At 34.0% G+C, this 16,469-nt stretch overlaps 2 protein-coding genes and 1 long non-coding RNA gene across 5 annotated transcripts in view; 1 reads left to right on the top strand and 2 right to left on the bottom strand.

Moving 5' to 3' along the window:
- Positions 1-9: 9 nt before the first annotated feature.
- On the bottom strand, positions 10-1,469 carry LOC106623674 (uncharacterized). The gene has a single exon (XM_014243271.3). It carries the CDS (start codon positions 1,249-1,251, stop codon positions 115-117), a length of 1,137 nt encoding a protein of 378 aa, XP_014098746.2. The 5' UTR covers positions 1,252-1,469; the 3' UTR covers positions 10-114.
- A 496-nt stretch (positions 1,470-1,965) lies between these two features.
- pbl (epithelial cell transforming 2 pebble) overlaps positions 1,966-16,469 on the top strand; it is a 37,173-nt gene continuing 22,669 nt past the window's right edge. Inside the window, exons 1-2 of one of the 3 annotated variants that reach the window (XM_036359055.2) lie at positions 1,967-2,104; positions 2,468-2,753. In XM_036359055.2, the coding sequence (XP_036214948.2) occupies positions 2,714-2,753 (40 nt within the window). In that variant the 5' untranslated portion in view covers positions 1,967-2,104; positions 2,468-2,713. Of the gene's footprint in view, positions 2,754-16,469 lie in introns of all 3 variants that reach the window. The other 2 variants (XM_070111790.1, XM_036359056.2) reach the window with 2 other exon arrangements.
- On the bottom strand, positions 3,486-4,763 carry LOC118680253 (uncharacterized). The gene is made up of 2 exons (XR_004975764.2): positions 3,705-4,763; positions 3,486-3,633 (listed from the first exon to the last, which is right to left on the bottom strand). It is a non-coding gene; the product is annotated as an uncharacterized lncRNA (long non-coding RNA).

Here is a 16,469-nt window from a genome sequence, read left to right as displayed (position 1 = left end):
AAATTAACTTAATTAAAAATGTTTTGATAACAAATTCCAGATAATAGAAGTACCATTGAGCACTACATAAGTATATTTACATTTTAGCTTAATGTATAAGTAATTAAATAGTGTTTAGTTTTGATAGTTCTCGTATACGCTTTCATTAACAGAATTATTAGCATTACCGTTTTCAGATGCACCAGCGTTCGAAGTAGATTTAATTTCACCATCATGCGATATTGTTGTGGTGGACGTATGTACGCTGGGGCTTTGCGATTTGATATTTTCTTGGTCATTACTTGAGTGTTCTTCAAAACGCACAAATGGCTCGAAACTATTAATATGCACCGAACCACGATGTAAAGTACCTGATTCCGCCTCAAAAAGTATTTCATTAATGAATTTTTCCGCCAATAAACGTTGTTCACGTTGCAAACGTTTTAGCTTATGAGTCCAAGTTCGTGCGATAGATTCCTCTTCAGGAAATGTACTGGAAAGGTAGTCACATGCTATACTAAGCAACTCATCTGGCGTCTGACCGGTGACACCTGTGGCATTCGCCGGTGAGAAACGCAAACGTTTTGCTGAGCCAGTTATAGAATCTGTTTGTTGCCCTGTGTGGTTGTAATCTGATGAATTTACAGACTGTCCATTCGATGACGAACTCGTACCGGCCATTTGTGGTGCAGACGGTGGTGGAGTTTGCTCTGGCTCCAATTTTTGCGTATGTCCAAAAGATTTGTGGAACATTTCGGCAATACTGGGAGGCGATTGAAGTGAGGTTGCTCCCATCATGGAGCGAAAATTATAACTGGAAGCTGGTGGGTCCATGAACGAGGATTGTGTTTGGGAATTTTCACTAAATGCGGAAAATGAATCACCTCGCGTACTTGGATTGACAGCTAGAAACTTTTCTGTGTTGCGTAGAAAATCTAATTCAAGAAAAGTCCAACAACGTGGGTGATGAATGGTTCCATTGCGTCGCGCACTTTCCACAACTTTCAATTCTTTACGATAGTTTGTGCGCAGCGTGTTGATTTTTTTCTTAACGTCTTCGACATTTGCATCCCGCTTGAGATAGCGATAGATGGGTACAAGTTGTTCGTATGCTTCGGCGCGCTTATCACGATTTGTGTAATCCCGCAGGGAAGTGTCCCATAGCACAGGCAAGTCCCTATATGTGTGTATGAATGCCCGCAAAAAGTGTCGATTTTCTTCAGCACCAGTCATTTGCTTCATTGGAGAAAGATACTTATCCGGTGCCAGCATTTTGAATTTTGACAGTTATTGAGAATTGGAAAAGACGACCGGAAACGGGTTGAATTTCTGCATCAACAAGTTTTAATTTGATGTCACAATAATAACCGAAGTAATTAAATTACGCCAATTCTGAACTACTGAAAGGATTGACAAACAAGTATATACTGATGGACGTATTGAAGAACTGTCAGTTATACTGTTTGACGTATTGTTGCATTGATGCATTGTTTACGCTAGTGACGTGTAAGTACAGCGAGCGGTACGGATGGCTAATCGAATACCGAGTTTGAAAATCTTGACAACACTTATACATTTTTGGAAATGGTAATAAATAATTATGATGGACCAATTTAATAACACTAACGTAGCACACAATTAGCTTTAAATTGCAATATACATATTTATATACATTACATTGATGTATTCATATATATCTAATATAATATGCAATAAATGATATAATTTTATTTAAAAATCAAATTTTGCATTCAATTAAAACATGTGTCATTGAAAAACTTTTTTTATTTTTTCTAAGTATAAAAAATAATTAAAAAATGCATTTAATAAAATTGAACGGGACACCTGTGTAATAGTAGCATTGTAGACAAACGCGTTCCTTACTTTTGGCAACAAATTTACGGAGTAAAGCCCTATTGACAGCGTTAAAACCAACTGAACACAGCATAACCATACTTTTTCATAGCATTTATCTGTCCGTTGAAGTTCAATTTTTGAAGGCAGAGCGCCGCAGTCACTTGAATTTCGCCGTATTCGTAGCGCAGCGTCGCAGTGTCTTTGTTTGTGGTTGTTTTGCATTTTGTGTTCTGTTCACTTTGGAATTTTGAGGATGCGGCGGTAAAAAGTAATTTTCTCATTGGGATGTGAAATGCAGATTTTTCTAAATTATTTGATGTGTAAATGGCAGAGAAAATCAGAAAAATATAATCAATTGACACAGTAAAAGAGTGAAGAAATTAGATAAAAAGTGGAAAGAGTATATGAAAGAAAACTGTGAATTTGCCAGGACTGGCAGAACAAAAGCCTTTAAATATTTTGCGCGCCCTTGAAACCGTGCGTGCAGTGGCAAAAATGTCAAAAAAGTGCCTTGAACAAAGTGGTTTCATACAATTTGTGGTGCTATTAATATTAGTGAGATTTTAAAGCAAATAATTTTTCTTTTTAAAATAATATTCGTTCAGTAAAAATTGTGTTACTTTCAAACCAGGTGTTTGTTGCTTTACTCTAAGCTACGAGTATTTTCCATCGCCGGTCCGTCAACAGCTGCAAACCCAGTTATGTGTACAATGAGCGCTGGTGTTTGCGCATTTTAAAATTTACATTTTTGGAATTTAGTTGAATTATTGAAGTTTGTGCTTTATTCGAATTAAAAATTACGTGACCTCTCTGCGAGAAGGTTAGCAATTTAACAAATTATATACATAAAATATCTGGAATATTAAAAAAAAGTTATATGGACGCAATGGAAACGATAGATGAACAATCTAAAAGTGGTAAGTTGTAATGTGAAATGTTTTACACGTTTTGTTTGTTTTTTGTCTGGGATTTATAATCCAGAATAGCCTCTTGAGAAGACGGGATTAAAATGGTATGTGAGGATAGAGGAGGCCTCGAAAATTAAAATTAACAACAAAAACAACAACTATGCTACTTGAAAAATATGTGCAAAGTGTGTTAAATATAAAAAGTATACATAAATTATTGAAAAATTTTAACTTCCGCTCACGAATTTGTAATCTTCGCGTCAAAATAAGACGATTTAAAAAAAAAATTATTACTTTCGCGGCGTCCTTCATTGGGGGACCTAAATTATACATTAACCATGGAAATATATACATTCAGTTGCTGCAGACTTATGGTTTTTAAGCTATTTGCATTGAAAGTTCAAAAATTAAACTATTTAAAGTGGGTGTTTCTGTGATTTGAATTTTAATGAATTTTACACTTATGTTTTTAACTTTTATATCCATTAACACTTCACTAATTCGTTTCTATACATTTATTTTGTATTAAATAGTGCAAAACTAACTTTAATTTAATGTGGTGTACTCGTATATGCACATATTTTACCTGTTACATTTTCCGCAGCCCTGAAAAAGAATTTCTTGTTTTTCGGCTTTCCCTTCAACCAAATACCATACTATACTCAAACCAATTTTAAATTGGAAAATTGTTATATTTAAGCAAGTATATTTGCAACCCCGATATCAATTGCAACAAATCAATAATATTTTGTTTAAAGGATATTAGATTTATCCTGTATAACGACTTAAATGTTTACATTATTTACATGCATACAAGTACATATGTAGCAAATACAATACAACTATTAATTTTGATTTTAACGGTTGAAGTAAATAACCCAGTAAGCGGCTGTGAATAAATAAAAAATATTTTTTAATTCATATTCATATCTCATACATAATGTATGAATACATATTTACATTGAAGTGTACAAATGTACGCATGTTACATACACACCCAAAGCAATACAAATTTAACCGATCTTTTAGCTTTTTGCCAGAACAACGTCACCACGCCTCCTCTTTTATATTTTATTATTTTTACTGCACCACAAAAAATTAAGCGCTTTTGCTGATTTGCGTGCGAGAATGTTTTGAGAATCTACTGAGTAGAAGAAATTGGCGCATAACACTGAGCATCAGAATTCTTGTCAACAAATACATTGAATATGCTTATAGATTTTTGTATCACACAAGAACCGGCAGTGAAGGCTCCTATATTTCTATATGTATACATACATAAGATTGTGTTATTTGCTTATGCCAAACGTCAAAATCAAATGCCCACATATAAATTAAAAATAATCTCTTATCATTAGAATTTTAATTTTTGGCAATGTAAGTTCAAATATATATATTTTTAATAAATATTAAACTTATCCATATTTCAAATACCTTTACATATATTTTAAAATTGCAAAGGAAGGTGCCACCTCTCCGTTTTTCATAAAGGCACCATAAACTTATTCTAAATAGTAAATAGTCAGTCAGTATTTGCATTATCTTTGCCTTTTCCTTCCTTCATTAATAGTAAATGCAGGAGAGCAATTTTGTCCTGAGTGTCTTTTGCGTACTTTCTAGGGAAGTTCAATTGAAATTATATACTTAGGCACATGCATATATATATTCTAGGTATTTCGCTAGATATCCTGCAACGAACAATCGTCATGTGCAACAGCGTCCACATGTTGTGCGAAGATAGAATAGCAAAGGGACTTAAGTCAACCGACAGATGATTGTTCGGCGAGCAGACCGGAGATCAGCCAGGCGTTAAACAAACATACTTGTGGAAGTAACCGCGACGAGTGAATTATGCTTGCCACATTTATTTGAGTATAGTTGTTGTAGTTATTTGCTGAACTGCTGTAGTGTGATATCGAGTTTCTGGCACTTCTTTTCATGCTAGTATGTCACTGGTAAATTTAGCTACGCGAACCTGCCCTTTGATGCTGCAGTCTGTTGTAATCGCTTTTGTTTGTGTTTCTTGCACAAAACCTGATTTTAGCTTAATTTACGCTAAGGTTACAGGTAAATTTTGAAAACAGTCTAAGAAGGTGCAGGCATACGTACCTGTATACTTACATATCCACATATGTATGTATTTACTTGTAGGTGTATAAGACAAACGCATAGGCTTTGGAAAAGAGAAATAACAACAACGGACTATGCTTTTTGGTCTTTTTGTTGTTATAATTGTAATTGAGTTCGAATATTGATTAGCAAAATAGAAATTGATTATAAATATATTCATCTAATTTTCAGTTTTGAGCTAATTACATATAATTTACATATGTAGATGTAATTACGATCAAAATAATAGGATAATTTTTTAAAGTGAAATTTAATTTAAATTCTTCGGGATCCTTGGACGAAAACTATTGAGTGCTTGGGAGCATCAGGATTCTTAAGAGCACTTAGTTTGGAACTCTCAAAACAAACGTTAAAATAAATAAAAGCTTTAACTTTATCAACCCAATAAAATGCTGGCCTGGCGCGGTGCCTGTATTTTATATTAATAAAAATATGGACACACACCTTTTCGTTCAATTACTTGATGAGATTATGCCACCACCTCTTGCTCAGTGGAGAATGCTTTTAAAATGGGTATATCAGCAAGAAAATTACCGTAAACTCATGCGGTATGGCCAAAAAATGACTTTCGGACAATGGAGTTGATGTTATGGATCGGCCTGCGCAACTTCCAGATTTTAATCCTTTAGAAATTTTATGAAAAACAGTCAATGAGCGCAAAGGTCCAATAAAAAGTTAAAAACAAGGCTGGAATATGAAAAAACAATTTGTAGTTATTAATAAAGGATATTCTATCTGATATTAATTTTAAATTAAGTTTTGAACATAAACTCTTAGTTAAAACGCCATTTTGGGCTTGACCCTGTTTTCATGTATAAGATAAAATTTTAATAAGGTGAAATATTTAAATTTTTATAAGTTATGCGAAAAGTTTTCTATAATTTCAATTTGAGGTTTCTTTCACATTAGCAATGAAGACCAAAGTGAAATATAATATTCTTATTAATTTCTTGTAATATTTTTTTTTGATTTTATATTGAAGGACCTTTAAATTTATAGTGAAGTTCTGGTTATCAATTTAAGATGTGTATGTATGTATGTATGTGCATACACATTTATTTAATGGCAATCACTCCGTCAATTTCGTCAAGGCACCATAAAATTCGAAATAATACAATATAATGCATAGTTGATTCCAAAGTTCACATATTTTCTATTTAATGAAAATTTCGTAATTTTAAGTGTTTCAAATTTGCCAGGCAGTCTAATTGTTACATGTATGTATACATACATACGATGTTCAAATGTGCAATAAAATATAAAGGGTATTCCTTAGTATTGTACTAGCAAGTGGAATTGCGTCAAATGGTAATGCATTTGATTTTAGATTTCAGCTGCTCTTACACGTGCACACTTATAGACAGACGCTGCTATTTAATGCAAAAATACCAAAACAAATTATTTTCATTGATTGATGAATAAATTGCTTTAAATATTAATTTCTTTCAAAATTTTCATCGCAATTTGAAATACGTTTGTATATTTTTTAAGTCACACAAAGATTTTTTTTAACAGCTTTGAGAATGCGCCTAAAGCTGGAAAATTAGGATAACAAAATAACTTTTTTATTTTTAAATATTATTGTATTGTATATATATCGCCGTAAAACTATTAGAGTTCACTCAAGCGAGAATCACCCAATTAATATATAGTGTCCACTCATCGTACTACATATACGTACATATATATGTGCGTATGTACGTGCGTACACGCGTGTGCAAATGTTAATCGCATGGCATATTGCATTGAAATGCATTGGATATGTGTCAGTATTTCAGTTAACAAAGTGATTTTGGTTGCCCAAGTAAAGCATCGTTAAATTGTGCTGCCTTTATTCATTTAATTTGGCAATTGGCCAATAAATGAGGCATAGGGAAATTCTTTCTGTAATAAAAACTAGAATTGAACTATATTATTATGTAGATGTATGCATGTATGCAAGTATTTTAATAGTTGGGTCACATTAGTGAATGATCAATGAAATTTGACCAAATAAATAAATATTCATCATTGCAAATAAACAATTACAACAATAAACTAAATATTTATTTTAGTTTTAGGCAGAAAATAGTCCAATACTTATTGCACCGGCTTGTAGAATAATATTATAATTAATTACTGTACATTTTTATCTGCCTGTCTGTATACGTGTTCGCGAACCAGCTCATGTTCTGTAATTTTGATTAGAAGTTCCGATTCAAGGAATTGTTCTAGAATATAAAACAAGATGGCGGCATGTAAACAAACCTGTCAAGGTTGCAATAAAATAATTAGAGAAAATATTAGTAGCATCGGCTGCTATGTTTGTAAAAAGTGCTATCACAAGAAGTGTAGTAACTTAACTGAAAAATAATTTAAAATTTTTTTTATTATCTCGCTGAGCTTCGTAATAAAGGTTTTACAACTTGGAATTGCTCGACATGCAAGTTAGAGGTTAGTATTATTGAGTCGGATGACGAATTCGAGTTGGACGATGGACAACACACAGCTATGTCTACTAGTACCGATGTAATTGAACGTATGTTCATTAAATATCTAGCACCAAGGCACTAAAATTTCTCATCTTCAAATGATAATCAAATTAAATTCACGAAATAAATCTTTTAACAGCGAAACTGGAAATAGCTTTGTAGTTAACCGCTGTGTACCTAACTGTAATTTTAACATGTATGTATGTATATAATAACATTATGAAATTGTCTTGAAACTTTACTTCTGGTAAAGCCTTTTGCAAATTTTTCACTGCTGCTCTGTTGCATAGTCTAAACTGTATTTCTCCTAATCGCCCTTTTATCAAATAAAACAATGTTTTCTAATTTGCTTTATTATTCATAAACACTTGAGTATACACTTTGTATTACACGTACATATGTATTGTATATAGGTAAATGTGTACATATGTTTGTATGGAATGCACCATACAATGGCGTGCACCTAAAAGTCAACAGGAGACAGACAAAAACACCTGTTATTTACCAAACATTTTGTGTCACCTAATTGTTTACGAATAATATGCATCGTTATTTCAAATGCTAATTTAACGTTTTGTGCCTATATACTACATTTTTATATTATACATTTATAGTAGAATTTTTCATTATGAGTTTTACTATTGTTAAAACAGTATTTCACATCTAATTAGCATATTAATTTTCTTTTCAATCGGCATCCTCAGTAAAAGTCGCAAAGAGCACATAGATTGCTTCACTAATATCCGATAGGTTCTGGTAGGGATATCATTTTGTAACAGTATAATCCATAGTTCAGATTTCCGTTGCGACAACTGCGAATCTACCCAGACATATGTACATACATACATATATACATTAGTATAGCCGACCTAAAATGTCCACCGTAAACGTACCAACACCAACCGTCCGGGTATACGTTACCGGAATACGTTCCGTTCCCACTACAGTCGGGTCTTCAGTAACCGGAACGGATCCGGTTGTTTATTCGGCCAAGACTGTCAATTCAGTACCATACTTCGAAATTACTTCAGAAATGTTTTCTGACGTTACAACAACAACGTAACCGGAACGAATTTGTCTCCGATCAAGAACTGTCACCTCAGTTAGTTAACACCATTGGCATCACTAAGGCACCAGTTTGTTATATAATTACCTAATTTTTATAAATGAAGACGATGTATGAGCGATCCAAAGTGAACGAATATCTCCTAAAACTTTCTCGCTTCTTCACTGCTAGGAGCCTAAAACTCTCCCCTGATACCCTATTTCTCAACTAAACGTAGAAGTACAGACTGAACTTCAAAATTTCCGTTGATGATATGAAAATTGCGACGATAAACAACCCTCAAATTTTAGATCCTCAAGTCACTAATCGGCAGCACAAGGTATCGGCCGGCCGGTCATTAACTACGTTGCCTTAATATGGTCGTCTGGATACATCAGGACGCAGACTGGACTATAACAGTATGTCTCCCATCGAGCATCGACAGAGATAGGCCCGCATGCTCCCTGTTATGGAGCATAACACACTACTCTCCAAGCAGTTTCTGCACGGGTGTTTTTGCAGAAACCGACAACTTCATTGACTCCATTCTAGTGAATGGCGTACTTGGAGTCCAAACAACACCTATTGCAGACCAAGAGCTCGAGCTGGCGCGTGAAACAAGAGTGACCCTAGCACAACTTCATTTTGTTTATTGTAGCTGATTAAACTCCTATTTAACCAGAAGAGACTCATACGTGATCAACATTCAAAGGACCATCTGGCACTGATCAAACACAATAAAAACGAGTTTATGCATCCGGCAGTCCGCTGAATGATGAAATCGCCCAAAGCGCCCGAAAATATTGTATAATAGTCGGCCGGCAATGTTTCATGCACAATTTTTCGGGATTCACATGGTTTAGATTTCATCGACTACTTCAAACATGATAAAACATTTATTATTAGATTACTGTGTGTTTTTGGATCGATGTGATGTCGAGATCAAAGTTACGCCAAAGACTTTTCAGCCGATGGGTAAGGCATTGCGTAGAAGTGAGAGACTCGGGCAACTCTTTGCAAACGTTCGTTTAAAGCCATTTAGTAGTTGCTATAGATGTTCGATTTTCTAGTGCTTCCCTCTTCTAGAAACAATGCGAACTTTTCCGCTTGTCTGGTTTATATGTATGTACATACTTAAATAAATATATAATTATGTATATATGCTTAGTATAGTATATATAATATATATATGCTATAAAACAAATTTGCGAATCAATACATGTAACAGTTCCACGCGTAAGATACTTATCCCCACATTTGCTCTGTCAAATGTCATAAATTGTCATTTCACATGATCTCTCCAAATACACAGTTCCATTTCGTTGTTGTTTATAGCATATTATTATTCTTTGTAGCTTTGTAGATGCAAGTGGGGTACACAAATGCGCCGTCGTCCATATGCTGAATTATTTGTTTTGCAATTTTCAAATTAAATATTGTGCAACGGGCAAACTAGTCAGTGACTAAGTACATACAGACATACATACATGCATACATATGTACAAATTTGTGTATTTATTTGCTGAGCGTAGAAGATGAAGATGTGCGCCCACAACAACGCGACTTGCCTTCGCTGGCACAATATGTCTTTTGATTGCGAATGCGTTCTGAAATGGCCGGTTGCTAACCAGTCAACCACCCGCCGACCGGCACAACTCGAGAGGCCACCTTCAGCGTCTTGTCGCTCGGAATTTAATTGGATTAGCAGCTGGATAGATACGCATACACATATACTTTTATATATATAAATACCTATATATGATATTAAAGGCTTATTTAGCTGAAACCGTTACTATTGCACAATTGAACTTACATATTCTTTATTGGTCCATGCAGTTGATTGTGTGGGAACATCAATTCGTTTGGTCTGGTCGCCTACCCTTCTTGGCTCAACTTCTTGAATTATGTATTCAGAATGAAGTATGACTAATGAGTTGGGGAATTAGTTGGGGAAATGCATGCGCACTTTCTCTCATTTTTCGCGCCTTTTATTGCATTCTGATCCTTGACTTGTGTTCTAATTAAAATACTAACGGCAATGAAATGCTTGATTGGCTGAATAGCTTTTACTGCTTAGCAGATATTCATACAGATAATATTTTCGCAAACATACATACATACATATCTACATACATACATACCTACATATACACACATCCACAAACATTTGTGCATTTTCAATCAGTCAAGTGTGTGCGCCTCTTCCATTAAGATAGTCCGCATATAAAATTGTGGAAAGTGCAATTTTACAAACATACATACCTATAACTACATATATGTTTGTACATTCTTACATACATTTGTGTGTAAACTATTAGCATACGGCATGTCTGTGTTGAATGAGCGTTTGATTTAGTATCTTTGAAATGCAGTTGCAATGCAATGCTTTGCACAATTTCAAGTTGCTTTCAATAAATGATCTCCTCGCTGCTAACCTAACCTAACTTGCGCAATAAATAACAGCAAATATTGCAATGAAAATATTTTCACTGGCCTGCAGTTCCATTGTTCTTTGAAATATGATTTGTATTGTAAAAATGATTTCAAATAAAAAGGAAAAATTTATAAATGAAAAGTGCATTACGTTCATCTAATGACGTCTGCAGTGATCTCTTGTAGTAACACGTAGTTTGGGTATTTTTCCTTCCGGATAATTTCTTGAAGTTTTAGATTTATGTATGTACATATAAACATATTAACGATTAGTTTGCGGAATTTTATTAAATAAAAACTTTATACTACAATAATTTCGTGGACGCCATAACGTCGAAAACTAAGGTTCACTTACGGAGCACAACGCCGTCGAAAGTAACATCGGGCCCAGGGGTAAAAAAAAGTGGGGGGCCCCGTCTATACAGGAATGTTTCTAATGCTTTATAAATTTTATTAACAAGCTTCCTTAGCTACTACCTTAAAATTTTTGAAGAATAAGTCAAATACGACGAAGTGTTTGATGTTGGGAGGAGCAAATTTGCTTTGTGCGATTTTGAAAATCAATAATGTAATCAATCAGTTCATATAAAGACTTTCAGTCAGAAATATTTTTTTTTTTGCTATTCCGGAATATATGAATGTAGGGATAGAAAGACTGGACAGTTAATAAGAAGAAACATCTCATTCAAACATTTATTTATCAATCATATATATTAGTGGGGGAATTGCATAGATCAAAATCCTAGATTACAAGAGTAAATTTTTCTTGGTGTTATCGATGAAAGCCGTGTATATACCTCCGTAGCAGTCAGTCTCACCCTGAAGTGAATTGATAGATCTAGCCAGTCTATTTTGAGTTTTTAATATTCGATTACGTCTGAGTGTTGGGCCGACTGAGGCAAATTCAAACAGCCGAGAATGTCGGGAGCATCAATGATGTTGTTAATAACTTTGTAGTAGAAACCGAGATCAGCAATCTGTCGACGTGCAGATAGTTTGTTGATGTTAAAGCGATAGTAGACGTCATCAGTGGAGTAGGTGTGACTTGATGATGACAATTTATAAGCCAGTGACTTGCAAAATTTTCTTTGGACCTTCTCCACTTGTGTCATTACATTTGAGAAAGGTTTCCAGATAACTGACCCATATTCAAGGACAGGTAGAACCAAAGTTTGGAAAAGTCTAGCAAGAGTTTAGGGGCTGCTGAAATCTTTACCGTTTCTATGAACGAACTCGATGGTTTTAAATGCCTTGGATGCGATTTTATCAATATGTTTAGAAGAGGTGAGCTTATTATCAACTTTGCCATTGATCTTGTAGTTTGCATGGTTTGGTGAGTGTGAGCGAGTGAAAGATATAGCAGCGCATTTGTTGACATTGAGATCAAGTTTATTCACACGGCACCAATTACTAAGAGTATCAATATCTTGCTGTAGTGTTAAGATGTCAGCCATACCGGCAATGGGTCTGAAAATTTTGAGATCATATGCATACAGCAAATGGTCTGAGACAATAAAATTACCAATGCCGTTGATGAAGATATTGAAGAGTACAGGGCCTAAATGAGACCCTTATGCTACATCCAGATATCACTTCATATTTATAAGATAGATATCCATCGACTCTAACCTGAAGACGTCTTGCTGCAAGGTATGAATGTATTCAGGACAATGCACTACCTCCTACGCCGTAGCTACTCAACTTGTGCATAAGTATTTCGTGGTCAACACGATCAAACGCCTTGCTTAAATCCGTGTAGATGCTATGAATAGAGTTACCAGAGTCCATAGTATTAAGCAATTTGTTAGTGTATAGAAATAAATAGATTAATGAAAAAACGGTTCTTTTGAAACCTTTTGACTATCAGTATTAAGTTTTTGAACATGCAGTTTAAAATCCTCCAATCTTCAATTTTTTGAAACTTAGAAGTGAGCTTTGTCTGCATGCTTTGGCTGAATGCGTCGATAATACTCTAGAAATTCAACTTCTTAACTAATTCTTCCGCTAGGCTGTAAGGACCATGATCGATGAATATTTTTGACCTTTGCTAAAGCACTAAACGAACGTTAACCACTTGAAACAGAAACGAGTAAAGTGCAAAATATTTTCAAAAAATTGTAATAATGTTTTACGGAAAAAGATCCATGGGAAGACGACAATTTCCACTTTTATCGGTGAAATCGCGCGATCTTGTATCGATTGCCTCTTTACACCATTATTTTCATACATTATTTCTTTATTAGCAAGCTTCGGGATTTAGTAGCAATAACTGCAATTTGTTGACAGACCCGATTTTTCATTGATATTTCAATCGAGTGTTGCTGAAGATTTTATAGATTCGATAACAACACGATGGAAATTTAGTTTTTTATAAAAGTGTTCAGAAAATGTCCATCAGGCTCTTCTGAGTCACAAATATTTTCAGAAATCTTTGCAAATTTGTTTGTAAAGAACAGCCTCTAACTGCATTTTCACAAAATTGCTTTGGCTTTTATGGAATCAATTTCTTTTTCGAGGCGCCGAGCACAACATCCTTGGCACACGAAAAAAATCAAATAAAGTCCTAAATTCTCCAGTGGGAGACGTCAATGTCACTGTTAGGGTTGGATGTACAATATTTTTCCGTATATTCCTAGCGTTTTCTAAACGCAAAAGGAAGCATCTGGTGACATTCGATGGTAGGGACGAGGTTGGGGAGAAATTTTCCTATAAGAAAACGCGTTAGTAAAGTGTAGTGGGCTCGGTTGGCGGCAGTTATGCTCTTACTACATTATTTTGCCAGTTTCTCTTTGTCTGTTAACCAAAAAGATGATTCAATGAGCAATCAAGAGTTTCTGGTAAAAAATCATGTGCGGGTGTCAATAGAAATATTAAATTTTCCTTTCGAATACTTGTACCGTTATTGAATCTCAACAAATTCATTCAAATAAAAGGGGTTAGGCCATTAATCGAGGATAGGATGCTTTCATGGAAGACAATCATTGAGAAGCGATTGATCTAGGCATCGATTGTATTATACTGCTGTCGATGAACAATGTGAAAGAATGAAACGGAAACCAATAAATTTCAAATCTGTTTTCTCCGCTCACTGGGTGGCTCTATTCTCTAACCTGTGTTGAAGTACTTCGGTTTTACCCTAGGTAGGATGCTTTCATGGAAGACAATCATTGAGAAGCGATTGATCTAGGCATCGATTACATTATACTGCTGTCGATGAACAATAGGGAAGAGGTGGAATCTCCCGCCTAAAGTGATGTTGTGGCTCTATGAAACCGAAATCAATAATATTTTATAGGGTTTTTGTCTAGTGAAAGACACTCGAGAAAACCACACTCTCTAAGCAGCTGTGCTGCACTAAGGACAACACCAGAAATGGCACACTTCTGCAACTTTGATATACATGTATATCTATCGCGCCCATGAAAATTGAATTAAATTAATCACATTGTTTGATATGGATATTCATATTTTATATTGTTTCAAATAAGAATTGTACATTACAATTTGAGCTCTCAGCTTCTCTTGAACATTTTTCTTCACCTTATGGCATGAGGTAAAAATAGGTTAAAATAGTAATTGCAACAAAATCACGCCTACTTCTTTAATTGTATCAGTTCAGTATTATGGAGTAAAATATGTGGCGCAACAAAACTTTCTAAATTGACAAAAAAAACTTCCTCTTAGAGGTGACGAATGTCCGCAGATCAATATTTAACCGTTGAATACGCTGGCGCAGATTTGGTATTATACTCGATTCTACTTGAACTTCAACCGCTTTCGATGCGCAATTTTGTATACGTTCTGCATTGAGCTCTGCTTCTCAAAAAACAAAAGTAAATTTTTAAAATTTTATTTTCGAAGTAGATATACATACATGACTAAATAACGCCTAACTGGTCAACTGATTCTTCGATTCGTCATTCTCCAAGGTTTGGCGAATCGAGGTCAGCTTTAGTTTCTTTAAGTATTTAATTTCAAAACTAACACTGTGTTATTTACACATAATTCTTTAGATCAGTCGAAAATTTGAACAATTCAATTTGAAAATTTTCTGTAGCTGTGTGTGATTTTGTTTACATACCCGAGAAATATATACAGACACAAAATAATATGTTATATGCACGCGTCCGTACACCTCTTAAAATTCTTGGGCGACTTTTTTGTTGTATGTATGTGTGTACATATTAGAAGCTTTTAATTGAAGGAAAATGATTATGCAAACTGTTTTGTATGGGCGCCTCTTCATCTTTACTTTCACACTAAACTATGCGGCTCAATTTTTTAATTTGTTTTGCATTGAAACGCGTCAAAAAATAAAAGCCAACGAAACGAACCAATTGCCAAGTTTCAATTGTGCATAAGAAAAAAGAAAGATGGAAATATCGAAGAAAATTGAATTATTGCAGCACAAGTGGTGGAAGAAAAATGGCATTAAAAAGAAAAGCGAACAATCAATTAGAAAAAAAAATCAAATGAAATGCGAAAATCAGCGAAAGCGTTAAAACAGAACAAAACGTGCAGGTAAACTGAAGCTAATTTGAAAAATTGTTCATAAACTCTTATATGTATTGTTGTGAATAATAAAGAAAGTTTCGACCTCTCCATTATTCTCGGAAGATAAGTCCAATTAAAGGAAGTTGAAAAAATTTTTATTTATGATAAAGGGTTACAGGATTCGCAAGTTTATTTCATTGTGGGGGCTGTAGTATAAATAGGTCAGTGCTGAAGCCTTTAGAAATAGTAAAAATTGAAAAAAAAAATCATATTAGGATAAAACCCATTATAAAAGGAAGATAAAAAAACAAATATGAAAGGAAAAATATTATGCGGACGAACTAAGGTCGGAAGAGAAAGGGGTAAAACGGCTTAACAATTTTCGAAAAAACTGAAAATGTTATGGAAAACTTGAAAATGGCAAAGTTGTAGGTAATACAAGTACTACACGTTTGTATTCATAGGTTTTTCTCATAACCTCAAAATTTAGGTCGAAAATTCAACTAAGTTTTTATTTTTTACAAATAATTTTTTTTTTTAAGTAATTTGTTGTAAACTTACCTTTTTATGTCCCACACACATTGTATTTTTTTATATAAATAATAATTTTTTTTTGCCTTTTTTTAAATTTTTAAAGAAAAAGCATCCACAAAGCACTGTCAGGGGGTGTACCCCTTAAATCAGCAACTATCCAACCAACTCGATATGTTAAATTAAAACAAGCTTCCAAGAGGACGCTAAATAATATATTACTTGAAAGAGATGAAAAATTTATGGTAGATCGTATTTGAAAGTTCATGTTTTCAATTAGTATTAATTTTCATGCAGAAACCCGAACTCATATTTTTTTAGAATATGCGGTAAATCATTCAGAAAGGTTTAAACGTCCGTAGTTAAGCCAGAACTATTGTAACTAACTTAAAAATTTATTACAAATTAGAAAATCGATTAAAATATATAACTAACTTAAAAAGATAAAATCGATTATAACTTCTATTAAAAAGCCCGTAAGAAATGTTTAACGTTTTAGACAAGTATCGAGGTTCTTTTTTCTACATATGTTATTCATATGATGTCATATTAGCGAAAGCTTACGACTTCTTTCTCAAGTCGCGGTTGATAAATATATAAATTAAAAAAGTAGAAACATAT

This window comes from Bactrocera oleae, chromosome 6 (genome assembly GCF_042242935.1).
Source record: "Bactrocera oleae isolate idBacOlea1 chromosome 6, idBacOlea1, whole genome shotgun sequence".
Lineage (NCBI taxonomy): Eukaryota > Metazoa > Arthropoda > Insecta > Diptera > Tephritidae > Bactrocera > Bactrocera oleae.
Note: the sequence above shows the minus strand (reverse complement) of the source record. Positions and strands in the feature narration are given on the sequence as shown.

What these genes read in the sequence shown, in the direction of transcription:
- LOC106623674 (XM_014243271.3), bottom strand. Translation starts at nt 1,251, where the DNA reads ATGCTGGCACCGGATAAGTATCTTTCTCCAATGAAGCAAATGACTGGT.